Raw genomic sequence first — 27,101 nt, 5'->3', positions numbered from 1 at the left:
CTAAATAATATTTAGAAGATGACTAATAGGAAAGTAAGATTCCCTCTGTATATATATCCTGTTCAAAGAGTTTTTCCTTTTTAATGTGCTGTGTTTCTCCTCCCCACCCAGTCCTATGAAGATCTTGTTCAGAGGCTGGAGCCAGTAATTATGGAACTGGAAAGGCAGGAGAATGTGCTTGTCATTTGTCACCAAGCTGTCATGCGCTGCTTGCTCGCATATTTCCTTGACAAGCCCGCAGGTAAGTCTTCCTTGGTGCATTACAAACAGGCTGCTTTTTTGAACATTTACTGCTTAAGGTTCCACACAATAAATTCTAACAATTTGCTCTATCATCAGAGGCTGGTTTTGCCAGGCAAGTACCCAAGTGTATTTTTTGGTATTTGACCCCCACATAAAACTTGGTAGTTGATGTTATTGAGCTGCTCCTCACCTGAAATACTGTGATAGTTGTTTTTTGCTTTGATTAACATCTCTGTTGCATACTAGGAAAAGAAATATCCTGTTAGGTAAAAAGTTATTCAAGTAGCTGACCTGAAACATAACAGGAGAGTCAGTTGTAACCTGTATTTCATGTGTAATTTGTGGTTTGATTTCTCAGAACAACTGCCCTACCTGAAGTGCCCACTGCATACCGTCCTAAAGCTAACCCCAGTGGCTTATGGTAAGTGCAAATATGTATATTTATTATATAAGTCTGGCTATACTCATCAGGAAAGGTGGTGGAGTGTTTAAAACACACTTTATGTTGCTTTAAAATAGTCAGGTTTGACATTGCATGTTTGCCTGCAGAGCTTTGCTGGAATGAATGAATCCTCTGGATTACCCTTGCTTTGCCTTGTGCCAGGAAACACTTGTGTTGCTGAAGGCCTGAAACCACCAGTGGGTGTAACTGCTGGAGGGAACAGTTTTTGTGCCCAGTTCATACTCTATTTCACTAATTCTTCTGGCAAACCCATGCATTTACACGTCTGCTACAGCAAGATCTGAGGTTTTATTGATGTATTGGAGGATATTGCTTTGCAGAAGACAGGCAAATTTGTATAGGTTTTTCATCTTGCCAAATGTGTTTCCTTAGCATTAGATAACTTTGTTCTCTTTTCCTGAACTATTTTTTTTTCCATGGACTATGAGAATACCCCATGAACCACTTTGTTTGTTGATGGTGGCATTTGTTTGTCAGCTGCCGTTCCTGGTGCTTGGCTCAGGGGCTTTCCCTGGGCTCTGTGGGCAGTGTGGGGTGAGGGTTGCTGAGTGCCCTGCTAGGACTTTAGGCTGATTGCTGATGGAGTTTTGTGTGTGTTCCCACCTCAGCTTAGTGTGTGCCTTCTGCTCATTTTCATTCAGTTATGGCTGGGTCGTATCTGCTGATATCCCACTTGAGAAGATCATCTCAGGCAGAGAATTATCTGCACAGCTTATTAGGAAAAATATATTGCCCAAAAATGCTGGTTCAGTCATTAATTGGAGGCTGTCTTTGATTATCAACTCTGAAAAATAGCGGTCCAGATCAGTACTTTGTGTTTTGTTAAGTTTCAAATGAAGTTGAAACAAAGAATATTATGAAACAAAGTAGCTGCTGCACTGGAAAATCTGTGTGAGGGGATTTTTGTCATTTGGTTGCAGTTTCGTCTTACAGGAAGGACAGCCTGTGCTGTGGTGACATCTGGTGTTCCCAGCCTTGCATGACAAGCTGGAGTTTGAAAATCAAGATTCACTGCAGTTAAAACTTGGGCTTTTTAAAACTGGGTTCTTCTGCCCTGCTAGAGTCTTCCTGTTTTCCACAGCAAGGCTTTGTTTTGGGGTTCTCTTTGGTTTTTTGGTGGTTCTCTGGTGGATTTTTTTTTGGTTGTTGTTACTGTTTTTCTTTCTTTGCAGGAGGAGGGAAGTTGGGTGACTGTTCATAAATTTTAAGAGGGTGTGGATGTTTGAGTGTTTGCTCACGCACTAAGAGAGGAAGGAAACAAAGTGGTACAAAACACTGTCCTTGCCCTTCTGACTGGAGGGAAAGAAATGCCACTGTCCTTTTTTAAGGGGTTTGATACGTATGTCTGCTGAGCACATTTGAGCCAACCTGCTTTTTGGAGTTCAGCCATCTGAAAACACAAGGACTGTGTGAATTATTTCTGCAGTACTGATTGATGGCACTTGGCTCCAGGCAGGCAGGATGCAGGATCAGAGCTGGTGTGTTTGATACCTCCCAGCTGAGCCTGCTCTGGGGAAATGCCTCCCCTGGGGCTTTGCTCTTCCTGGTGGTGGAGAGGAGCATCATTGCCACCTTAAGAGTCTGACCTGCAGTGGAGGAACATCTGGTACAGCCTGACAGCTGGATCAGGGTGGATGAGACCTTTACTCAGCTGTCCAGGGCAGTGGTGGTTCTATGAAAAGGGAAACTGCAGCTTGCTGTAGGTAGGAACTTGCTCATCAGCAATTAAAAATGAGCTGGGGAATGCACGTGGTAATTGCTGTGGAGAAGGCCTGTCCCTTTGGTTTATGTGTAAAGCTCTCCCCATGGGGCTCTCTTTGGATCTTAAACTCAGCTTGTGGCAAGGACTGAGAGGGCTCTGCAGTGTCTGCTGTGTAACAGCCCTGGGGAATGGCCAGCAGCAGGGCTCAGAGCTTGGCTTGGCTTGGTCTCAGGGCTCACAGTGGATCTGTGGTCAGAAGGATGAGTAAGGATCCTGCTCCAGTGGGAGATGATGTGCTTTTCCTCCTTGAAATCTGTTTTATGGTTTGCCGTTTCTCTGAGTTCCCACAGTGTTTGCTCACAGTCTTCCTGACAAATGGGCTTTAAAAGGACAGGCTTCCCAAAGGGAAGGCAAATACTGGCCTTACTAATTTTTTTTTTTTTTTTTAAGTGGAGTGGCTTTCTAAGGAAATCCCCCTTTTCTGTCATGTAACAACTCCATGGAATGTGTTACAACTTCAGGGAATAAATGAGGAGAAAAATCTGGAAACCTGCTTGTGATAGAGGATGCAGTCTGGTGTGTCAGAGGAAGTGACTGTTAATGATGTTCTGTAGAGTAGTGGTAGCTTATAAAAGTCATGTTTGTGTGAGATGAGCCAGGGTTTGGCAATCAGAGATGGCTTGAAGTGCTGTGGCCATGGTGTATGGAGTAATTATATCACTGAGTGGATCAGTTTATACTACCTGGGAAATAGTTGTTTCTTCTCACTGTTTTAAGTTTTCTTGCCTCACTGGGGTTTTGAATTTTTCAATGTAAAGCAGAAGTTCCTTTTCAGGAGTCAGCATTGAAGTTCTGTTTAGCTTGGGGTTAAAACCATTTTGCACATATAGAGGAATGGGGGTTGTTGACAACACACTGTACCTTCTTGTAGTTGTTTTTATGGTTAAGAAATGAGAGCAGCATTTATCTTCTTAGAATTTTACTGTAGTACAGAAGTCCTGGATGTTTAAAACACAAAAAGTTACAAGTAAAAACTTCCTCATTGAATGTTTGTGTATGTTAAAAAAAAGATTTTTTTTCAAAGGAAATAATGATAAAGCTAAGCTGAGGAGATTGATTATCAGATGGACAATAATATTAATCCATGGGGAACAGATTAATTTCTGTAGCTTTAGTTCTTCAGCATTCAGGAAATTCTGGTATAAATCAGAAGGGGAAAGTGATTAACCTTTACCATCTCAAAATTTGATTGCATCATAATTATAACTTCACTTTCACAGCAGATGTGTCTAAAAATGTGTTTTCTATCAACAGGATGTAAAGTAGAATCTATATTTCTGAATGTCGAAGCTGTAAACACACACAGAGATAAACCTGAGGTAAGAATATTTTTCAAATTGGAGAACTTGATTTAATGTATGTTCTGAGCTGATTTCCATTGTCCTTGTGGCTAGAATTGATTTGATAACTCAGCTGAGTTTTATTTTATTTTACATATGAAGCTTTACTACTGGTTTACTCTGAGGGGGGAGCAAGTTTTTTATGGACTGAATCAAACTGTAAATTCTGTAATACTGTGAGTTCTAGCTGGAATAGTTTGTCTTTGAGAAATGAGAATTTGAAGATGTGGTGTCAGTCTGAAAACTCTATGAAGTTCTGCCAGGCTTTGTCACTCAGCAGAAGTAGGTGTAGCCCACAGTTGTGTTATGAGTGCCACGCCTGGTCTGGGGAGAGAAGTCATCAGCTTTTTCATCACTGCTGTATGAAAAAGAGGAATTGATGATGTCACCTGTGTTTTAAGCCAAAGCTGGAGAGGAAGACTAGCTCTCAGGAAACAGCAGGACAGCCGGGGGAAGGAAATTGAGCGTGTTTTGAAATGTAAGTGCAGAGAAGCTGTCAGCCCATGGCAGCTCTGTGCCCTGCCTGCCTCAGGCTCTCTGTGCTCCTCAGTGCCCACCTCAGCTCAGGCTCCTTCTGCTGCTTGTGCCAAGCTCTTCCTTTGCTTTAGCATCAAAGTTGTGTGAAATGTGTCAAGGTTAAAGCTCCCTGGTTCTCTTGCAGATCCTCAGGCTCATGCCACCAGGCATGGCACTGATTCTGTGCTGAGGTCAGGAGCAGTGCCACTGGTGAAGTGGAAGTCAGTCTGATAACATGAGAAAAAAGGGCTGTGTTTGGTGGCTTTCAGAGCAACAATTGATGGTGAAGAGGAATATAGTGAGAAATGAGGTTTTATCTGTGTATTAAACAAGGCACATGACATAAAGTGCCTTTTGTAACTGAGGGTTCACTTTTGTGCAGAATTCATACCAGAATTCTTCTGCAGATAAGTTTTGTTTTCATGACCTGGGTATTCCAAGTTCTGAAAACCCTGACTTTTGGATGTTTTCTCTTCAACAACTGCATTGCAATATTTCCTTCCTCTTCCTTTTCCTGCTTTGTCATTCTGCTTTCCCATTTTGTATCTTTGATTTATCATGTTTAGGAAATCCAGTCTGTGTTTTCACAGTACCTAAAGCAGGAGAAGCATAGTGAAAATCCATGAGGGTGTCTTAGAGCAGTAGGTTATTTGTGTTTAGTAATGTAGATGAACATTTTTAGTTGGGCTGATCAAAATATCAGTGCTAAATTTACAGCTTGCTAAAATGTTGCTGAAAATGCCAGTCCTCTAACTGAAGGGGTTTATCTCAAGGTGGAAAGCTCTGCCTGAATCACCAAGTGGCTCTCCACATGTCTAGCAAGGGATGTGGCCATGCTGGCACTGCTGTGGGGTGGCTCTGTTCAGGTGCAGAGGATCAGGAAGACACTTCCATTGCTGTCAGCTCAAAGACACAAGACTGATTTGAGCACAAATGAGTTGAGTGAATGAATTTTATAAGAAGAAAAAAAAGGAGCAGTGGCATTTTCCTAGAACCCCTCAAATTCTTTTCTCCCTCTGCCCCAAAGGAAACCCAGCCTGGTGAATTTGGATGATGTTCCACTGTTCAGGTAGTGGGTCTGAATGAAGGACTTAAGGGGGTCCTGTCTGCATTTAATTGCTGCTCAGAGAACTGTGAAAATTTCAAAAGCTTTCATTTAAATCACCTATGAAAATGTTAATTACTTCTGTAAAATTAACTTTTCAAGTAGTCTATTGAAGTCAGAGCATTTAATGAAATACAGTGTCACATAACAGCATTGTTAAACAATGAGGCTATTGGATTGAGAATTGCCCAGTGTCTGTTCTGTGACCCACCAGTCACTTATAGTCTGTGCTCCAGAACAGTGCTCTCCTTTTGGCTCAGCTGAAAACATCTATTTTCACGTGGCAGAAATGCAGGCAGAGCTCTGGGCTGTTTGTTTGTGGCATGTGTGAACCTCAGAGTACCGTGGGGACTTGTCTGGAGCAGACTGAAGCCTTGTGTTTGTCAGCATTGTGGTGGCTGAAGTTCTGACCTTTTCCAATGAAGGAGTCTATAGTCTTTTACAGAAAATAATTCAGGGGAGTTGCTTTAGCTGTTGTTTTCTGGCCCAAAGAAGGGACCCAGCAAGTGCTGGAGTGAAATGTCTGCTTTGCACATCTGGCTTAGTCAGTGAATGACAGAGAGGGCATTACTCACACCAGATCTCCTGTTTTATTTTGTTGAGAGGACCTGGGGGAGGGAGATGTTAGTGTAAGGTGAGCTGGCTCACCACAGTGCGGAACAAGCAGGACCAAGGAAACCCATCAGTGTGAAGTTTCAAGAATTGGCAATGATTTGGCCTAAAATGGATCTTGTAAGGAACTTCAGAGCAGTTTATCATGGTCTGCTCTCTTGAGAGGAGGGGGAATACCAATTGCACAGGCTTTGGGACTTTCAGGAGGTGGTACCATAGCAGATGTGATTCCTCTTTGGCTGCACTGGGGTCTTGCTTTCATTTGATTTTAAATAATTGAGTGCTGCACTGAATGTCATTGTTCCTTTGCAACCTCTGCAAAAAGAGGTGAGATCTAGTTGGTATGATCAGCCTGGAATGGTTAAGGTGTCTGAGAACATATATTTTATTTTGTTGGAGTTGTTACATTGTCTATAACACAAGCACATGTTGAAAGCTTCCTCTTGGCACAGAAGCAGGTGGCATATTCAGTGAAACACTTAAAAGTTTCTCAGTGAGATGTGCATGTGCTGAAGCACGAGATAAGGTGGATTCCTACCTGGGCCTGTAAAATACTTCCTCCTAAATGTGACTGACCTGAGCTTTGGGTAGTGCTGCTAGCAAGGGAGCTGCATTTAACTGCTCCTCAGAGGACTGTGAAAATTTAAAAAGCTTTTTTTTCTTTTTTTTTTTTTTACTGTAAATACCTTTTGTGCTGTCTCATTCTGGGACAGCGACCATCCCTGACTGCTGCGTTCTTGGGGTGTGGGGGGCTGAAACCATCTCTGCTTCTCAATCAACCCAGCTGTGTACTTGTGAAGGGACCTGATTGGTGGTTTTTGTTGGTCTTACTGCTGCATGATAAATATTGTCTGTATTTTTATTATTATACAGAATGTAGACATTTCCAGACCTACCGAGGACGCTCTTGTAACAGTCCCTGCTCATCAGTGAATCCTGTGTCCCGACCAACTATCAAACTTGGGTGCTGTTTTCATCCTGCTACTTCAAAATAAATTGAAAAACTAATCATTCCAATCACTTTGAAATAATAATAATAATAATAAAATAAAATAGCCACACCCAAACCAAACTCATAATTCAAACCAAATGTTTGTACAGCACATGATTTGAAAAAAATTAATCAAATCACAATAAAACTGTTGCACTGGCTAATTTATTGTGGATGAGTTATCAGACCTTGATCGGCTCTCACTGGAATGCTGGTTTTGTAAATTGCTGTCATTTAAATATCCTGCAGCATTAAGCTTTATTGTAATAGCCAGCAATCATTTAGTGTTAGCTGCAGTGTATTTATGAAAGCCATGAAACACAACATCCTGTGTGAGATAAGAAGGTCAGAATTTGTTTTGCCCAGCAGAGCACCAGTATTATCTGTTTCAGGGCCCTTGGGAGTGATTGGACTGCCATGCAGTGTAAAATAACAACCCATAATTACTGTAAATCCCTAATCCCACTGATCCACAGCACTAGGGCTCTACATGTGCTAATTAAGGATGTGCTGTTAGAGCAGGGTAGCAAGTTTTCACTTAGTTCCAGGACAATTATTCAAAGAACAGGAATGTGTATAAATGCTTTTAATATACAACTTTTGTTAACAGCTGTTCTGCATTAACCAGGCTCTAGGGTTTGCCTAGAGAAGGGATTTTAAATTCCCTCTTTTCCTGCTTTGTGTGGATGTGGGTGATGGAGCAGGTGCAGCTCTGCCCCAGCTGCTGTGTACCCAGATTTTCTGAGGGCTCCAGTAAGCAGTGCTGACCATTCCAGAGCAGAGTTAGAAGCAGAGTTAGCCAGAGCATTTTGTAGCTGGGTAGTGGCTCCAGCAGACACAAACCTCAAACCAGCAGGGCATGAATCCCAAACTGTATGATAGGAAAGCCTCTTGCAGGAGGGAGGACACTGCAGGCTGTGGGAGATGTGGTGCCCTGGTGCCTTTGCCATGCTGTTCTCTGGGCACAACAAGGCTGTGGGAAGTGCCTGTGCCATGGAGCAGGCAGGGAAAGGCAGAAAAACACTGAGCCTCAGAACTGTTTTCTGAGGGGGTCTTTAAGCAGTGAAAGTAAGCAGGACTGTAGGTTGTGGAAAGTTTTTAGCTGTTAGGTTTCTCAGGTGGTATGTTTTTCCCAAACCAGGATTTTGGGGAAAAAAAAAGAAATTTACATATCTGCCCTTCTGAAATGGTACTGAAGTCTTCAGAAGTTTGTAGCAATTGGGAATGTTTGCCATAACCAGAGAGCCTCCTGCTGTGGTGCTTGGTGTTTAGTTAAACCACTGCCCCTGGGCTGAAACTGGGAGAACCTGGATCATTTTCCTGTTGCTGTCATGACTGTGATGTGGGAGTGGTTGGTCACTTTTCCATGTTTAGTTGCTCCAGGGTCTGGGCATGAGCTTTGCTGTGAAAGGTGGCCCAGAGGAGCAGCTGAGCCTGCTGTACCCCCTTGTACAGAACCATGGGCCTGGTTGCTCTTACCTGCCAGCTGAGGTGACATTCCTGAGGGATCACAGGGATGCTGGCCACAGCCAGCTCCTGAGGAGCCACATGGAGACAGCTTGGAGTGCTGTCACCTCCACAGGCCACAGCTAAGGAAACCCCATCCAAATGAAATTAAATGCATTGCATTTCCTATGGAGCCAAAATCTGTGCAGGCATCTGCTGTGGAAAAACTGAGTTTTGTTGCTTGAAAAAGAGTGGCTTGGGCTGTCAGAGAAAATTGAGAGGGAGGATGACAGGAGCAGGAGCTTGGCCAGTGAGGGAAGCAGAGTTTGCCTGGTCTGTGGCTGGTGGAGGTGGAAGAGGGAAGGGAAGCAGCAGGAGCACCCAGGACCCTCCATTCCTGCCAGCTGCTGCCAGCCAGGTTTCCTGGGGCTGTGTCTGCTGAGCACAGCACTCGCTGTGCTGATGTGTGCCACTGAGTGAAGTGCATATTTAAAAGCAGAATGCTCTAAGGGATCTCCTCTTACAGCAGGATGGCTGAACAGCCCTGGCTTTGCCAGTGAAAGGAAGGCCTGATGCTGGCTGGGAGGCTTGCTGAGGGGAAGCTGGCTGATAGAGAGCTGGATATTTGTATTGTGCTCTTTATTTCTGTGCTTAGGCCTGGGCTGGCTCTTGTCTCCAGAGGTTCCTCCTTCTGCCTGCAGGAGCCTTTCTGCAGTATCTTCCTGTTCTGCTGTGAGGGCCACATTGTAGCTGAGTCAAAGCAAGACTGAGAGCAGGGCCTGTCCTCTTGGAGACCCACAGCACTTTGCTGGGGGAGGAATGTCCAAAGGCCAGGGCACAGTGAGAACAGCAGCAGTGGTATAGGAAGGTATTTGAGTTAATCCGTGTACTCTGAGTCTCTCAAAGGGTAAGATGGACTCTTGTGCAAGGCAGGGTCAGGCTGCTCCTGCTCAGGGAGCAGGCCCTGGAAGCAGCAAGCTCCTGCTGGGGCTGCCCAGGGAACAGGGTGCATGGCTGGGTAGAAATAGTATTTGGGACAGGTGGGTGGGTTTTATTCTGCCTCCTGTGTTTCCTGGGCTCTCCAGACTGTGTTGCTGCTGGTGTGGGGCTGTTCCCAGCACGGTCATTTGTCCAGGTGTGCTTTGGTGCCAGGCAGTTTCAGGAACTCCTTCTGGTCCCAAGAGTAAGGCTGAAACCTCTGTCCCCTCTCTAAGCAGCAGCACTGTCCTTGTTGCATGGCTTTTCCCTCACGGTGCCCATGGCTGTTCTGAAAGTGGGATCCCAGTTGCCATCATCTCATCTAATGGGATTCCTGTGAGTAGGAATCCACTTACAGTTAATGAGGATATTGGTCCCTTTCTAAGCCCCTGCTCATCTGCTCTCACTGCTGGCTGTTGTTTGTTTAATAAGCCCTTGGGGGTGTTTATCAGGGTTTATCCCAGTTTCCTTCCTTCAATGTGACAGTTCAGCACACTTTGCTTCCACAGCCTGTTTGTTTACTCGAATTCAAGCTTTTTTTGCTTTCAGCTTTCTTGCCTGCTTATCAATATTCCCTTTGGGTCTGTCTTAATTATTAGAATTCTGCTTTTATCCAATACCTCTCATTCACTGAAATAAGCTGCATCTCCTGCCTTGCCTTAATCACCTCATTTCCTTTTAGCTTCATGTTTGAGCTGTCTAGCTCTTGCTGCTTGAGGACTAATTTCCAGTACCTCTGGATTCCTGCATTTTGATGCTCCATTTCATGCTCCATTTAATTTTCTTTGAATCAACATCAGATGTTTAGCTTAAAAGATTTCAGCCAGTATTCTGGGAGAGCCTGTGGAGACCTCACTGCAGTCCCAGGGAAATTCTGGGTATGTTGCATCAGTTGCTAAGAAAAACACAAACACACCAAATGCCAGCACGCTCTGTTGGTTTGTTTTTTGTTTGTTTTTTTTTTCCCCATAACCATGCAGAGTATGACTTGTTTTGCTAACTCCTTGTGTTCTTAGCAGATACCGGTGCTTTCTGATGCTTTCCCCTTGCTTCAGAAGAGATGCTTCTTGTAGAAGCTTCTTCTTGAAATAGGGCTGTTGCTTTGCTTTCCTTCAAAGAGATGTGAGAGTGGCTCAGGCTGTGTGCTGGTGGGTGCAGGGATTTCCAGTACTTGGACAACTCTGTCCAGCAGCATTTGCTGTGTGTATGTTCCCAGAAAGCTTGGTGTGGTATTCATGGTGGAAAATGGGGATTTACCCCAGGGCTTGAAGGCTGATGACAGAGGAAAGGGCTGATGTGGATGGAGCAGAACTGGTAAGGGCAGAACAATGTTGGCAGAGTTCAACCTCCAAAGAGAATGTGGTGCTGCTTGTTTATAGCCTGCTTTCATAAGAAATGGCTGAAAATCTAGAAACTGGGGCTGGGGAGGGCATTGAATTGCTTTTTGAGTGGATGAGTTTTGACTGATGGAGTTGTCTGTCTGCATGTGCTGAGAGGGCCCCTTGCTGTGTGCTCCTGGGGCTCTCCTTTCCCCAGAGCTTGACTGGAGAGACTTGTTTTGAATGTAAACTCTAATAAATGTGGTAATAAAACCACTGGAGCATTTCCTGATGTCAGTGTGACATCTGCCACATGCCATGTGTATCCCAAAGTGCATTTAAACTTTATGTTACCAGCTCTTCAGGGAACACTTGATGTTACCAGCTCTTCAGGGAGTTATTCAGAGTTCTTCCAGTGGTTTGGCTGCTCACAGATAAGATCAGGATTGGCTTTATGGCTGTTGGTGTTAAGGAATTATTTCCTGGAGTGTGCTTGGAACAAGGAGAGGAGGGCTTCCCTCCCTCAAGATTTTATTGATTCCTGTCTGGTTTATGGCCTTTGCAGGGTTCTGTTTTTCCTTATACTACATGCATAAAGACTGGGAGAGACAGAGGGTTAGAAAAATGTGTTTAAAACAGTGATTAAAGGAAAAAAAGGTTTTAAAAGCTGTAACAGTAAGACCTGCATATGGTGTATAGGCACCAATTGTCCTGCCAGACCTGGTGTGGTACAAGTCTGAGGGATGCATTTCACTGGCAGCAGAGATCCTGCTTTTGGGTGTCTGAGGGCTCTGTCAAGCTCCTGGCACTGGGATGAGGTCCAACCTGATTCTGACAGGGGCTGGGGCCTCTCCTTGTGTTTTACAGAGCATTTTGAGGGGTCCAGCATTACAACTTGCTCACCTTTGTGTCCTGTAACAGCTGAGCAAAACCACGGCTGCCCATCAGACCTTTGCTTTAACATTTTATTTTATTTTTGTCTTTAAATTTGCAGAATGTAGGTGTGAATAGGTCGAGAGAAGAAGCTTTGAGGACAGTGCCCACCCACCTATAGCTGCAGCTCCCGGGGCAGCAGCCCTTCCTCCAGCAGCTCAGGGCCCCGCGGTGTCGGAGCAGGGCGGGATGGACGCGCCTGCCCTTCCCTTCCAGACATTTCGAATGTGATTCTGCTCCTCCTGTGCTCGTGGATAACTCCAAAGGTATCAGTGAAAAGATTGTGGGGAGCAGAGCAGAGTTGGGTTTAGATTTTTCTTATGTAAATTTGTGCAGTTTCAGTGGGTTTTTACTGTTTTTGTCTGTGGATAATGCAAGGTGGTTAATTGCCTGTGTTGATTTTACTGGCAGATTTTAACTAGATTTTATTTTCTCTTTGTAAGTGTTTTTTCTAAGAGTTCTCTTGTTTTTACTGTGAATGATTGCCTAGAATTACATGGAGTTTTTTTGATGGTGTATTTAACATGGGCAAAATTCTACATTTTGAGCACTGGAGGCTTCATGTTGCAAAGCTGCTTTAAATGGGGAAGCCCATCAGCTCTGATAATTGTCCTGTGTTTTAAAGTGAACTTTGGTTTGCCAAACACAATTTAAAATTTTTCTGAAATTCACAAGGGAGATATTCCCTTTGGAAAATGAAAGCATTGAAGCTGGATTTGCTACCTGGGAAATTCTGCTGTTTTAGCAAGATTTTGATACTTTCCAGAGACCAGGGGTATTTTGGAGGGCAGTGGGGGACATGAGTGTGAGTGACAAGTGGGGAATGAATGAAGAGAGATGGAAAGAGACATGTCCTTTCTGCTGCAGTTATGGGAGGGGATGAGCAGCTTTTCTGGAAGGGAGGGGAAAGGATTCAGTCTGTCAAGGGCTGGAAAAGCTGCTTGTCATGTTAGTGTTGTCTTTTATATTTTTAGATAATTTTTGGAATGAATTTCAACATAAAAGTATATGTTTCTCTTTTATAGCCACGTTTAATATGTACATCAGGAAACAGTACAGAAAGGTTAGGTGAGTTTAACCATTCTAACAGCTCATGCAACAAAAAGACCAGGTAAATTCTGAAATAATTTTAACAAGGCACGCCTGCCTTGGAGTTTCTCGTATTGTTTTTAAGCACCTTCCATCATCCCAGTTCTTCATTGCTCTTTTATGCCTAGTGAAACTCCAGTGCTAAAAATGGAATTTTCTGTGTCTGTCAAGGTCACAACCTTTTAACTGTACTAAATCAAAAGTGTATTTTGTATGTGTGTTACCAGACAACTGAAGTGAGCTGCCAGCACTGCTGCTGGCTCTAGCTCTGCAATGAGGAGAACTATTCTTTGGTAGTTGAACTGTGTTTTTTCTAAGGAGTCTCTCCAATTAATTGAGCTTTTACCATGTGAGTTGGTGGGGTTGTTTTGTTGTTTTGGCTTTTTTTCTTTCCTGAATTCCTGTGTGAAATACCAGGCCCTGGTAACATAGTTTTGCAGGCAAGGGCTAAATTGTCTTTTGTTTGTGCAGGGTCTATAAAATAATGTGCTGCTGTTGTGATTACTTTTTTTTTTTTTTTTTTAAATAAGCTAAATTCAGCAATATATTCAGCTCTGGAAGTAAGCCATAGTGCATTGCTGGGTTCTGTTTCAGAGGAAGAATGTGTTAGGGTGCAGAATGACCAGGAACACTTGCTTCAAGCGCTGCTGTCTAAAGCTTTGTGTGTGTGTGTGTTATGGTAATGCCATTTCAGACCTTTATTAATTCAGCTGTGCCCATAGTTGTGGGGTGAAGAGAGAGCCTGCCTGGCACTGCTCAGAGGAGTGAATTCATTGATGTGTGGTTAACAAGGCCACCTTTGTGGCACAAGTGAAGGAGCAATTTCCCCTCCCACGGTGGTGTGGGAAAGCCAGGCTGTGCCCCAGGCAGCCCCCGCTCCTCTGCTGGGACAGGAGGGGGGGTTGAGCAGTTTTTACACTGAGAATGTCAGGATTTATCTGTAAAAATCACAGGAGGCTGCATTAGAAAAGTGGGATTTTACTGGCAGATTGTGAGCTCAGACTTGGCTGAAGAAGTTTGGGCAGAAATGTGTCCCCCAGTGAGAGCTGAGCCCAGAGTTGCTTCTCTTTGCTGGCGAGCACAGCTTGAAGTGTCTCCTCTCCCCCCTTTGTTTTACCTCTCTGATCTGTCAGAGGTGCTGTAACATCCTCGAGGCTTCATGTTCTATGTACAGTAGGTATTTTTATAGCCTGCTTTCAAATATACTGTGATGAGTGTTTTACTACAATGGGTGTTCAGTAAAAAGAGTTGTATAGAAGTGTAAATAAACTATTGTGCTGATACTTGAAGAGAAAAAAAAATGAAGTTGTTGGTTCTATGGTAGGAATGTACTAAATCAGTGACTACATCTGACCCTGGCTGCAGAGAGCAGGTGTAGGTGATGAATGTAGATTTGAGCTGAATGTAGATTTGGAGTGATGGGTTCTCCCAGGGTGTAAGGCTGACTGCTGTTCTGGGAAGGCACAGTGAAGAATTGCAGTTAATTGTCACTTCTGTGAGTGTGTCCCCCACTCCTGACAGAACAGTCACTGACAGGAGAGGGGAAGACCCTTGTCCTGACCTTCTGTGTTTGTACCATTTGACTGCCTCTGTCCTGTGTGTGCCTGGCTCAGATGCAGTCTCTGGACTGGGATTAACCTGTCCTTTCTTACATCGTTGGCCTTTGTTGTGATCTTTCAGACAAATGTAATCATTTGACCTTTGATCCAAGTAATAAAGATCAAATGCTACAAGGTGCACTGCTGTGTGTTTCTTTCCATGTCCATCTCCAGTGGCTGAAGTGCCAGGTGAGTGTTCCTGAGCCTCAGCAGGGTTCCACAGCTTCCACAAGCTGGGCTTAGGGAGTTCAGATATAAATGTAAGGATTACATTAATTCATCTTGTGGTGCTTTATTGTGACAAATAACTCTGATTGAAGTAGGAAGCTCAATAATGGAGGAAGTTGTTGGAGGAAGTGATTAAATAAATGCATGCCAGGCTTTGCACACGATGGAGGAGAAAGGTAAGGCTTTATTAGCTCCACCTGGTCACTGGGATTAAGATCTGCTCCACCCTCTCAGACCTACACTGTCCTTACATTGTCTTGAACATGCTGCTGGTGTTTTGAGAAAGGTGAAAACCAACAGCCAAATGCTGCCTGTCAGTACAAGTCTGTATGCAGCTGGAGGGCATTAACTTTGCAGGAGTACTTATCCTTCAGAATGGCAAGGACAAAATTAATGACTGCTTTGTGCTTTTAGAATTATGTAGTCACATTTTCATGTCTTGCTGATTGCAGCCCCCCAGGTGCTAACCACTTGTCTCTCCTCTGCTAGGTGGGAGCTGTGTTTTAATTGTTCTTTAACCCTACTGTGTATTTCTGTTTGGGGAGCAGGTAACTTCTTTGTTTGTTTTAGAGCTTTTAGGCTGCTTTCTGGACTAAATCCTTTAAAAGCTGAAACTTCCTGTACTATGAGCATGAGCCAGAGGCAATGGGTGAGTGAGTGAACGCAGGTGGTTCTCACAGGTGGCCCTGGGCTGCAGCAGCTCTGCAGAGGAGGTGGAGGAGCTCCCCAGGCTGTGCTGTAGCACAGGTAACAGTGGTGTAGGGCCCTGTGCAGGGGCTGTGCAGAACAGGGCTACCCTGGAGGAGGGGTGGAGTAGCTGCTGTGCAGAGGAAAGGGATCTGTGCCCCTGTGTGAGTGCAGCTGGGCACAGCTGTGGCAGGAGGAGATGCTCCTGGTTCATCAGTCAGATGCCAGCTGGGAGAGTTGCTGTGTGAAGCCTCCTGAGCAGATCTGGCACTTGTTACTCCAGAGCAAAGCAGGTGAGTACAGGGAGCCAGTTCCCAAAAGGAATATTTACTACTCCTGCCAATTGATAACAACTTGTTTGTGTGCTGGCACCCACTTTTGGAACTCCTTCCCTAGAAATGCCTTTCTGCTTGGGTGCAAGGGCACAGCACTCACCTTGGAAAGCAGAATCCCTTTCTTGTTTCCTTGCAGTGGGGTTGGTAAAGCAGGCCAGCCCTGGCAGTCTGGAAGTGGAGGAGATGTGTTCTGCCCCTTCCAGCCTCAGTCTGCTGCAGGCTCAGATGGCATCTGAGTTGTGCTGGCATTGCTTGAGTTATAACAATAAGCTAGAGCTGTTCTTTAGGAGCAGAACAAAGGCAGCAGTGTATTTCTTTTTTAATCTCTGCAAAGTATTACAGCTTTCTGCTGCTCTTTCAGCAGGATTAACAGTCTGAAACGACCCAGAAGCTCCAGGGTTCTCCTAGGAGTTCTGTAGCATTCCATAATTCTTGGGTGAACTGACACATGTACATTTTTTCTGCCTGCCCAGTGTTGAGAAAATTGCAATAGTGTTACAAGATACAGAAAATTCCTAAGAAGCAAAGAAACTTTGCCTGAATTTTATGAGCTGACTGCAAGGCAAAGGTTTTGGAAGGAGCTTTGCAGTCATTACATTTGTTTTTCTTTCTCTCTAATGGCTAAAAATTAAAATTCAGAAGTAGGTGTTGCAAGGCAGCAGGATCTGGTTTTGTGCCCTTCTAACAGCAAGCAGGAGGAGCCACAGCTGCTGTGTTACAAACAAGCAAATAAAACTGGAAGAAGGATTTTGTGTTTGGCAGTTAAACAGAATAATCCTTCAGGCAAGGAACTCTGCAGTCATTACCTGGGTTCTGTCCTGCTGTGATTGCTGGGGCTGTTAGCAGGAAGTGGCATTTAATGGCAGAACCCCACATTCCCAGGAAGGATGGGGCTGCTCTGGATGCTGAGGCCTCTTTGTCTCAAGGCTTGGACTGCCTTGGAATAAATGTAAATGTAATAAATGTAGCATTTATTCACCAAAAGCACCCCTGAGCTGTTTCTCTCAGCAGCTGGTCGTACACTAGGAATCTCTGCTTTCTCCTGACTCTTGTTTAATTCACAAAAATAGCAAATATTTTAAGAAAGTGATCAGGGCTGACCAACTGATCACTGTATTTTAAAGACCACTGGAGTTAAATTGTATATTGTTAAAAATCATAGAGCCGTAAGTGAAAGTTACATTAAACTTTCTTTTAATTGAAGACAAATAAAAGAACCAAGGGCTCAAACACATTTTAAAAAGACATCTTCTGTTCCCCAATGTCTTCTCTTGAGCAAAATATACAGCACACACACATATATATATAACATAACTACATTCAAGTACCAAACAGAATTTACATTTTCCCAAACAGAGAAAATAATGCACATGATTCACATACCTTAAACCCAACCATGCATAAAAACACTGCCAATAAATCAGGAGTTGAACATAATTCATCACACTAGGGTGTATTATTCTGAAGTATCGACGTCGTTGGAATGCATTAACACTTGGGAGTCTGGGTTTGTAACCCTGCTTTCAAGTCCAGCTGTTCAGAGACTTACTTGTTCAAGATCTGTTCAAATTTTGGGTTAATAAAAGAAAATCCATCAAATGCAGACTGATCCATGGACTCAATCAGGTTTTTGTCACTGTAAGACAGTTTTGGCTTCTCACTCAGAAATTCTCTGTCAAAGTTGTTGTAGTCACTTGCTGATTTCTGTATTAGAGAGGAAAGACAGTTTGAGACAAATTTTGTCTTTTCTTCAGGAGCAAATTATTTAAATACAAAATGTTGTGAAGTTGGCCTTTTAGCTCCCTCCCTCCTTCCCCTACTTTAGAGAAAAAAAAATCTAATTTTAACCTATTTTAACAAAACTATAAGATTGTAACTGGGCACTTTCTTATTGTTAGTTGGAAACCACAATAGTTTTCTGTTGGAAACAGAAAAACCAAACCCAGGTTGCTTTGGAGAAGAAACCTGGATTTGAGATAACACTGGATTATTACCCAAAGATTATCTGTTGACAAGAGCAATGCAGCATTAACTTACACATCAGACCAACATTTCTTGCCATTAACTAAAATGTTTCAATTCCTGAGAACATTTTTCAGGCTGTACTTGTTCAGAGAATAAAGCAATGCCCTACAGCAGCTGTTTTGTGTTTAATAAATATTCATGTAACTAGAAACTCTTTTACACTCTCCACCACCAAAGATTTCCCACTTCTCTGGGAACAAGCAACACAAAACCTTGTGTGTTTGAAGGGGCAGCTCTCCTCCATAGAATACAATTTAAAGAGACTGTTGCCTCCAGACCCTTTCACCCGTTCTAGGAACAGGCTGGAGAAACACTGGTTTGGGATTTTAACCATGTGAGCTGGAGCAGCAGCATCCCACTGTGATACACACTGAGTTACAGTCTGTTCTGCAGGTGTTTTTTCAGGTAACATCAGGCATGTACATGAATCCCAAGTTCAGCAGCTTAGAGAATGCTGCTTCTTGGCCCCCTTGGAGATGCCTGGGTGAGTTGGAAGCAGCAGAGATTTAATCCTTGCACAGGGTGCCTGCAGCAGGTACCAGCTGAGCAGCCTGGAGCTACTGCTGCTCCTCCCATGTGGCATTTCAGAAAAGCAAACTGTGAGGAACTGTGAACATTCTAACACATGGGGAATGGAGATCAAAGCTATCTGATGGTTCTCAGGAACATTTTATCCACAAAGCTCCTTGAGACCAATAGGAGGACAGTCTTAACAGAAGATCTCAGGGCAGCCAGAGGAGTACAGTGCACCTGTGTATAACTGAACCATCCAAGCACAATGAGCTTACAGATACACAACTTTCTCATTTGTAAAATGTGAGGAGAAAATGGCAGTGGGATCCTTTGTGCAGGTACAGAATTCACCCCTTACCCTATGGCTGCTGTTTACTAAGAACAAAGAACAACCCACTTACCACTTTTGGCCTGAAGGGAGGGTCCACCTCTCTCTTCTCTAGTGCTGTCCAGTTGATTGTTTTGAAGAAAGGATGGTCTCTGATATTGCCAGTGACCCCAAGTCGTTTTGCTGGATCCCTTTCAAAGAGCTGCAGGAGAAGACACCCAGTAAAGAGCTGCTCCAAAGGTGCATGGCAGTGCAAGAATTACAGGTTTGGTGCTAAAACAACTCGAGGTGCTGACAGCAAACAGAGCATTAGGAATTAATCTAACCTGGCCTTCCCTTTGTCAGAGCAATTTGCTGATTAACATCTCCTTGATGAGGAGATCTGTCTGTCCCTGCACAGAGGCACTACCAGCACCCCAAGGACCATCAGCCCTACCTTTTCCAAGATATCCTTTGATTCCTTGGTGATCCAGCGTGGGTAGTGAGGGGTGTCCACTCGGATGGACTCAAACAGTTCATCTTCATCATCCCCATGGAAAGGGGACTGGCCAATCAGCATCTCATAGAGCAGCACCCCAAAGGACCACCAGTCCACGGAGAACGTGTACCGCAAACCCTGCAGGATCTGGGGCGCACAGGAGGAATCCAAGTAAGAGGCAGGAAGCAGCAATACATCCCAAAAATCAGGAGATTTTTCAAGAGAGAATCTTTAATGACGAGAGCACTTAAGGATAAAATAAAAATCCATCTCTCTGGGAAATTGTGGACACTGATGCAGAGCTGTGGTTTTACCCCAGGCTGCTGTTTGTGGGAATGTGGCCAGCTCCATGGACAGGTCTTTGCTCTCATTCAGAAATTTTCTCTCTTAACTTTAAATAACCACAGACGTAAAAAACATCCTCTCTAGTTTCATTACAAACTGAAGAGAGAAACAAGTAGTGATGCAAAGGAGATTCCTACAGAAGTCTGATATAATTTATAGCTTTAAAAGCTAAATGCCTTCATTGAGCTGCTTTGCACATGAGATTTAAAAAAAAAAATCAACAAACTAACACACAGAATTAAACTCTGTGAGATTCCCCTTAAAAGCTCCTTTTGTTTTGAATTCTGGTTGTTTGCACAGGCACACGTCTCTTCTCCATCTGCAGTGCCCATATAGATTCATTCTGCAGGAGCTTCATGGATGTGCTAGCTACACCTAATCCCCAGCTCTTAAAAACCTGAGCATTTTAACTTTCCAAACCCACATTTTTTTTTAACTTACAGCTACAGAATGTTTTAAAATCTGAAGTACCTTCTATAAAAACCAGAGATACCATATTTTCTCTGATTTTTACCTCTAATTAGAGTTGGACTTTTCTGAACAATTAGCCTACAAGCAGGTGATGGATGAATCACAGCAGCTGTGTGCCACATCAGGGCACTCAATCCATGCCAGCAGTGTCTGTGCCATACTGACCTCGGGGGCAATGTAGTCCGGGGTCCCACAGAAAGTGCTCGCCTTGTTGTCACCAACAACGTTTTCTTTGCACATTCCAAAATCAGCTATTTTGATGTGGCCTTCTTTATCAAGCATCACATTGTCCAGTTTTAGGTCTCTGCAAAAAGTGTTTTTAAAATGTTGTGCTTTAAGTCGTTTTTGTAATCAGATGGACACAGTTTGTTCACTGATAAACACCTCCTCAGCTGCACACACAAAGGCTTCTCAAGAAAAATAATCATCCATCAACACAATCCATCCAAAATGGTACTTCTGTGCTTTGAAGGCATGAGGGACAAGGGAAGAATTCTTTCTTGTCAAAGAAAAGAAGAGGCTGAGGTGCATATAGAGAATGTGACCTTATAATCCTCCACATTTGCTTTCAGATGCAGAAGCACAGCCAGAGCTTCTGTTGCTGCTGGAAGGCAGCGTGAGTTTATGCCCCAGCAGCTGACACAGCAGTGCTGCACCAGCTCCAGGGCTCAAAAGGAGGATTGTGCTGGATTCTGAGAGCCTTTGGCAGGAATTTGATTGTTTGAAACCTGCCCAACTCTTAGCACTACCTGTGACTTGTTCCTGGTTACAGCACAAGTTCATGTGTTATGGCACGGCCTGTGAAGGGTCCTATTCATGTCTTTTCTCAGAACAACACTATTCAACCAAGAAAGAGCTTTTTTCCCAGCAGTTTCCAAAAGCTACATTCCCTCCCTTTGACCATGCTGCATTTTTTGTCCATCTGGCTGCAAATGCACATACCAAGGAGGGCAGGCTGAAGAGAAACTGAACAGCCCTGTGCTTACCAAGGGCTGAAACAGAGCAGAGAATTTCACATAAGAACGGGGCAGTCTTTTCTCTTGGGTAACTGAAGTTCCCAGTACCAGCAGTGGATCAGGGTCTGGCCCTTGATGCTTCACCTGGTGAGGCAGAGGCATCGATGCTGTGGTTTCACCAAGAGGCAAAAGCAGGGAACTTTGACTTCAGTGGTTTGCTCAAGGAGCCTCTCCCTCACCTCCACACTAAATAGACTCATGATTTGAAGGCAACATTTGAAAATAACTGAAACAAAACTGCTTTTGTGTAACACAAATCCCATTCCATCATTCCAGTTGCCAAGGGAAAAAACCACACAAATAAAGATTGATCTCAGGCATGTTAATGGCCTTGGAACTACATCAGATCTCTGACAGACAGCTTGTGTTTGTTACATCAGTCAGGAATTCAAAGATGCATGAAGTGCTAAGGCAATTCCCAGGTCCCAGCCTGGAGCTGGCTGGTACTCACCTGTAAATAATGCCTTTGCTGTGAAGAAACTGGAGCCCACATAAAATTTCAGCTCCATAAAACCTGAAAAGACCAAAAACATCTTTTAATCTTCCCTCAGTTACAACAGCCAATGCAGGTAGCCAAAATAATGCTGTGGGCATCTTTTCATGGAGTGAGAAGCACTGTAAAAATCCCAATGTGTGTGTGTTTATGCAGGCAGATGCTGTAACCTGCAAGGTAATCCCTTCACCACACATCGGCAGTGTCACACACCAAACAGCAGAGGGGACACGCAGCAACTGCTGTCATCTTCATCCCACTTCCCTCAGGGAACTCCATCCCTGTCCTCTTTAAAAACTCTTTGTATGGTTTTAGTGATAGGCACGTGCCTTTTGAAAGGAGCTATGGGAGCTCAGCCCCCCAGGATTGCTGCAGGAGGGACTGGGCACCAATGGCAAGGTTAGAATTGGGCCTCACCCATCCCTCTGCACCTGCCTGAAAAATGCCATCACTTCAGGGGCACTCCTCAAAAGAAAGAGGTGATCATTTAGGGGAAATGAAGGAAAATCTGAAAGAATGCTTCCCTCTGCCCCAAAAAGCATCATTTTTTTTTCAAATTGGAAAAATACAAAACTATTTCAATTTCTGTATAGCAGATGAATGTTGGTCCAAAACAAATAGCACAGAATACACCCAGAGAGGATGCCAGATGCACAGATGTTTGCTGGGATCCAGGTAAGATGGAGGGGCTTTATCCACATTTTTGCTGGGGAGAGTGGGAAGGGAGCTGACCTATACAACTGGCTGCTGTTGATGCCAGACTTCTTGTGACCCCATCCAGTCAGCAACCCTTCGTGCAGTGCCAGTAACAGAAATAATTTAGGTTATTTCCCTGGGGCTTACAGACACGTCCAGTACTCTGCACTGTTACTTCTTAAGGTTTACATGCAACCCCCTCAATCATGCCATTACAACACCCATAGTTTGGATGAGAGAAGTAGAAACTGACCTCAAACTAAAAATGATAGCTAAAGTAACAATAATAGAATATTTTTGCATCCTTTAAACATCACTGGAGCTGAAAATATAAGTCACAGATAACAGTCACAAGTGCACTTACTAAACAAAGAGCTTACCCATTTAATTAGCATCTCATGGAATATACAGGTTTTTGTACTATCATGTCAATTTAGCAACAGCAGTAAATAAGTGCTGAATCTTTCCCCCCCATGCTGTTTTCCAATTTTTTCCATCAGAATACTGTCCTAAAGTACACTGAAGCTGTACCTTTTGCTTTTTACTGCTGGCTCATGTTGCAATTTACTTTGGACCTCCAGGAACAAGCACCCCATAAAGTACAACATCACACTGCTATGTAAATTAAGGAAGCCCAACTCCACACATCAATAAGTGAACTTCATTGCATTCAGACAGTGCCTAGAAACACGTTTTCAACCATCAGCCACTGCAACTTGACTGCAGGTGAGGAGGGGCAGCTGCAGAACCAGAGGCCATGGAGGCAGAGATGAACTCATGCATGGAGGTGGGGAGTGAAGGGCTGAGGACTCACGTGGCTCGGTAGAGGTCGAAGCGCCCCTTGTCCTGGATGTGGAACATCAGGTCTCCCCCATTCAGGAACTCCATCACGAAGAACAAGTGATCCTTTAGCAGATAACCAGGGAATGGAACAGTTACTGGTGCTATCCAGCCATAAATGAAGTAGCAATGTGCCTCCAGGGGACCAAGCTGTCACCTCCCTCTTCTCCTGAAGGATTTTTGGTTTCATGGACCCCCTATGAGGCTCCTACAGAGTTGAGTGGCCTGGTCTTGTAAATATAAATATCTGGTCCTGTATTCTGTGGGTTTCTAGACTTAACACACACTGAAACAGACCTACTGATTTCAATCTGTGACAGTCATCCTTTTCCCTTCACCGAGGGTTAAACTCGGATTAAGGATTTAATTAAACTCAGATTAAGGACTTAATTAAACTCCTTCTTATTCCAGACTACATAGATGTTTTTCTGATCTTATTCTGTCCTTATCAAGGTATGTTTGGTCATACTCATATTTACTTTCCACTAGGCCCATGAATTGCACAGAGTACAGGAAAAGGACATTTAATTCTTGTATCACTAAATTACTTTCATTTGACTGCTGGTATCAGCATCCATTAAAGGCTCAATCTCTTGGGTTGCTGTCACCATTTAAATTTTTCTTACCTTTGTCTGAAACGTGCAGTAAAGATGAGTGAGAAATGGATTTTCCCAGGCAAGAGCAAGGACCCTCTTTTCCACCATGGTACATTCCACATCATCATCAATTAGCACCACATCCTTTTTCAGAGCCTTGATAGCAAAGAATTCATTCTTCCCTTTCAGCTCTGCAAGCAGAACCTACAGAAAATGAAAGAGAAGAGTACAGCACGTGTAGGAAAGGCTAGTGCTGATGTATGAGTGAGGGAAAGCCAAAGGTGATGCACTGGCAATTAAAAGACACATTTAAATGGGAAAGATGAGGGAGGCTTGGAAGGTGAAGCTGCTGGGCACAGATGAGGAGATGGGGCTCAAGGACCATGTACCACAGGCAGTTTTTCTGTCAATGCCTTGTGAGTGCATAAAGAGCAGCCAGGTGAAGACTGGTCTGTCACTGGAGCTGCAGTTTCAGAGACAGCAGTGGACAGAACCTGTGGAGGTCACACTGCCCTCCCAAACATCCCCTGCCACTGCACTGGGGCATTGGGAGGCTGCTTCTGTGTGGAGGGAACAGAACTAAAATGTCCATTTCCACTGGATATGTGCATTAAAGGGCAATTTCTCTGCCTGTATGCTGAACACTGACAAACTGCTGTGCCCTATAATCACTTTGGGGTTCACACAAGATCCAGCTGATGAATTTCCAGTGTCTCTGACAAACATGTCTATATACAATGCTGTTAGAAGATGACTGACCCAAGAAGCTGTGAGACCTTTCTGGTTAAAGGAAAGAGCCCATCACATTGCAGAGATCAAGCCAGGCAGACACCTGAACTCTCAGTTTGTCACATACCTTTCCAAAGCTTCCTTTCCCCAGCACTTTGTGGAAGACAAAGCTGTCTATGTTGAATTTTCTCCTTGCAGTTCTTGGCACTGGCTTGGTTGAGTTCACCTCCCAGAGCTTGTCATACTCGCTGTTATCTGCTGAGCAAACAGGGAGGGGAGAGTTCAGGGGATGCAGGAACCCTGCAGGACTCAGAGCCCTGGCTAACAATGAGGTACTGACACAGCATTTCAATACATCTGCTGCTGGAATTACTGGTGAACCTAAACATAAGGGACAAGTCCTGGGTAAACTTTTCATGTGGCCAGGAGATGGTAAAAAGAAAGAAATGCTGCTTCTTTTAACAGCACTTATTAATAAAAAAGAGTCTAACACAAAGTAAGAATGAATAACTTCTTAAATTGTCTGGTAGGTAAGTGGCTGTATTGAAACATTGTCTGTTTCCTCACCTGTTGTGTCTCCTCCTGGAGCTTTATGTTTCTTATCAAAATCTTGATAAATACCAACACTTTCTACAGATCCAGAATCAGACCTTCGTGTAGATTTCTGGGGAGAGGGGGAACATTTGAAATTATATTGGCACTGTTACTTTAGAAATAGAGTAATAGCTTTAAATGTAACATGATGGTAGCATAAACCTTTCTTTTTAATTATTAACTCCCAGTATGCATCTTTTCTCTAGAAGTTTGGTTCACAGACTAAATAGTCACCTCCTTTACAGCTGCACATCAAGTGCTTTTGCTTAATTTCTGTCACTGCAAGAAAATAAGTCACTGAAATTTATTGGGATCATCACACTGCAACAGAAATTCCTGAACAGCCTATGTTCCATTGTTCATTACAAAATTATTAAAGGTTTGAACCATAGGTGGAAAGGATTTGAACTGTGGGAAAATGTCCCCTTGGATGTCTGCTGATGTGAAAGAGGAGATGGGAATCACTGTTTTACTGACATGCTGAAGTCATATCTGGACGTGTCCTTAGCACAAGGAAACAACTTTTACATATGGAAGATCCCTGAGATCAAATTTCAGTAATGAAAAGATTGAGCTCCTGTGTCATGAAAGAGCTGCCACAACAGCTCTCACTGTTCTCAAAGTAAATATCCTGTGAAAGCTTAGGAATACACATCTCAGAGGAAGCACTGTTGGCTTTTGTGATATATTTTCCTGTTTTATTTCAGAGCTTGTGTCTGAATCTTTATTTGCAGAAGTTGACCACAAAGGATCATGCTGAAGCAGGAAATGAACAATGCAAGCTATGGGGCCAGCAATAATTCCAGAGAGGTTTTCTGTGTGTGTGTATATATATATATTTATATCAGAGAAATAAAAAATGAGACTAGCTGGTATATTTCTCCTTATTCACTTAATTTTATCATTCAAGTGGAATTTTAAAGTTGAAGCATGTAAAAACAGATTTTCAGCCTTCTGATGTCACTGATTAGCCCACTAAACAGAAAGGAACAGAATAATCTTGGCACTACAGAAGAAGAAAATTGGATTTCAGGAAGCCATATACCTTTTAAAAAATTGTTTAAGTGGCATATCCCCTTCCCTATTTGAGTTTCAAGCTATTGATATCTTTGTTAGTCTCTATAAGTGTCAAATTAAAAAAGACAAAGCTGTTTGCATTTTCTCTTTTCCAAATACAGTTTCCCATAAAAGTGATACAGAAAAGATGACGTGAAAACCCCCAAATGCTCTGAAAACAAATAATTACCTGAGAAATGGCAATAAAGCTTACCTGGCTAACTTGATTTAAAGCTTCAGCTAGCAACTTCTGGTTTATTCCACATAAGTTTGCCACCTTCTTCTGGCATTTATGATGCACATTCATCCCACATTCTAAAAGAAATGTAAGGATTGTTATACAAGCATCAGGAAAATGCTGACATTACAACAAACAGGGCTGTTCTGGGCAGTTCAGAAACCCTTTTTTAAGACCAGACTGGACATGGACCTGTCATTGCTACCAAAATTGTAGTTTTTATCCTTTAACACAATGAAGGCTAAAAAAAGGTTTCACAAGGGAAAAACCTCCAATCATCATTACTTTATTCTCAAAATCTGTGACAATGAGGATCATACTCCCTTTTTGTGGGGGAATTATAAAAGCAATATTTACAGTAAATGCTTTGAATGCACTTTGAGATGCTACGTTGAGTCAGTCTCCAAATTTCAGCTATTCCCAAGGCAGTAATTTTGATAATGCTCAAGATTACACCTCTGCAGTGTCTCCTGACTCCTTCAGCAGCTCACCTTGGCTGAGCTGTCCCACGAGCCCAGTGCCTCTGTCTCTCTTTTGTACAAAAGCTTTTTCACCCCATATGGACGAGACAAACCCCACCCTACACGACACAAGGAAAGGCACAGCGTGCAGCACCAGCAGTCCCAGTGGGGGAACACTGGAAAAGCACAGAGCTGCCAGCTCCCTCCTCCTCCTCACCTTCACACTTGAGTCCTTGCCTGACCAGCCCCCAGAGCAGGCTGCCACAGTGGTCACAGAAGGTGGGGCTCATGTAGTTGTAGACTCGGAAGCGGTGCGGCATGTCGATGTTGAAGCGCTCCTTCTGGAACTGAGCACAGCCACAGCCATGTCACCTCAGCCTTGCTCCCTGCCCAGCAGGGACTCTGCCCACACACAGCACCCACCCTCACAGAGCTTTCAGATGCTTTTCTTACTTGGAAGCTTTGCCCACTGCCTGTTACAGAACTTTGCACAGCTTTAAGCAAAGACAGAACCTCGGATTGTACGGCCAAGCATCTCCCAAACGGAGCTGTCAGCTTCTGTGCAAGGTTTTGTTAG

General features: G+C 43.6%; 2 protein-coding genes across 5 annotated transcripts in view; one reads left to right on the top strand and one right to left on the bottom strand.

The window, feature by feature from the left end:
* The window catches only part of LOC139595991 (6-phosphofructo-2-kinase/fructose-2,6-bisphosphatase 4), a 51,428-nt gene extending 36,894 nt beyond the window's left edge, over positions 1–14,534 (top strand). For 2 of the 3 annotated variants that reach the window (XM_071439907.1, XM_071439905.1), the window contains exons 11-14: positions 112–241; positions 602–664; positions 3,723–3,787; positions 4,210–4,280. In XM_071439907.1, coding sequence (XP_071296008.1) covers positions 112–241; positions 602–664; positions 3,723–3,787; positions 4,210–4,272 — 321 coding nt within the window. In that variant the 3' untranslated portion in view covers positions 4,273–4,280. Of the gene's footprint in view, positions 1–111; positions 242–601; positions 665–3,722; positions 3,788–4,209; positions 4,281–11,769 lie in introns of those variants that run through there. The other variant, XM_071439906.1, reaches the window with a different exon arrangement.
* A 2,282-nt stretch (positions 14,535–16,816) lies between these two features.
* Positions 16,817–27,101, bottom strand: part of PRKCD (protein kinase C delta) — a 60,333-nt gene continuing 50,048 nt past the window's right edge. The window contains exons 8-18 of one of the 2 annotated variants that reach the window (XM_071439903.1): positions 26,742–26,871; positions 26,040–26,140; positions 24,743–24,839; positions 24,303–24,433; positions 23,477–23,650; positions 22,825–22,916; positions 21,273–21,335; positions 19,971–20,109; positions 18,948–19,136; positions 18,585–18,713; positions 16,817–17,349 (exon numbers count right to left, since the gene is read on the bottom strand). In XM_071439903.1, the coding sequence (XP_071296004.1) occupies positions 17,191–17,349; positions 18,585–18,713; positions 18,948–19,136; positions 19,971–20,109; positions 21,273–21,335; positions 22,825–22,916; positions 23,477–23,650; positions 24,303–24,433; positions 24,743–24,839; positions 26,040–26,140; positions 26,742–26,871 (1,404 nt within the window). In that variant the 3' untranslated portion in view covers positions 16,817–17,190. The remainder of the gene's footprint in view (positions 17,350–18,584; positions 18,714–18,947; positions 19,137–19,970; positions 20,110–21,272; positions 21,336–22,824; positions 22,917–23,476; positions 23,651–24,302; positions 24,434–24,742; positions 24,840–26,039; positions 26,141–26,741; positions 26,872–27,101) is intronic. The other variant, XM_071439904.1, reaches the window with a different exon arrangement.

Source organism: Agelaius tricolor, unplaced genomic scaffold (genome assembly GCF_023055355.1).
Source record: "Agelaius tricolor isolate 1412-34295 unplaced genomic scaffold, bAgeTri1.0.p SCAF_14, whole genome shotgun sequence".
NCBI lineage: Eukaryota > Metazoa > Chordata > Aves > Passeriformes > Icteridae > Agelaius > Agelaius tricolor.
This window is presented reverse-complemented; position numbering and strand designations above follow the sequence as displayed.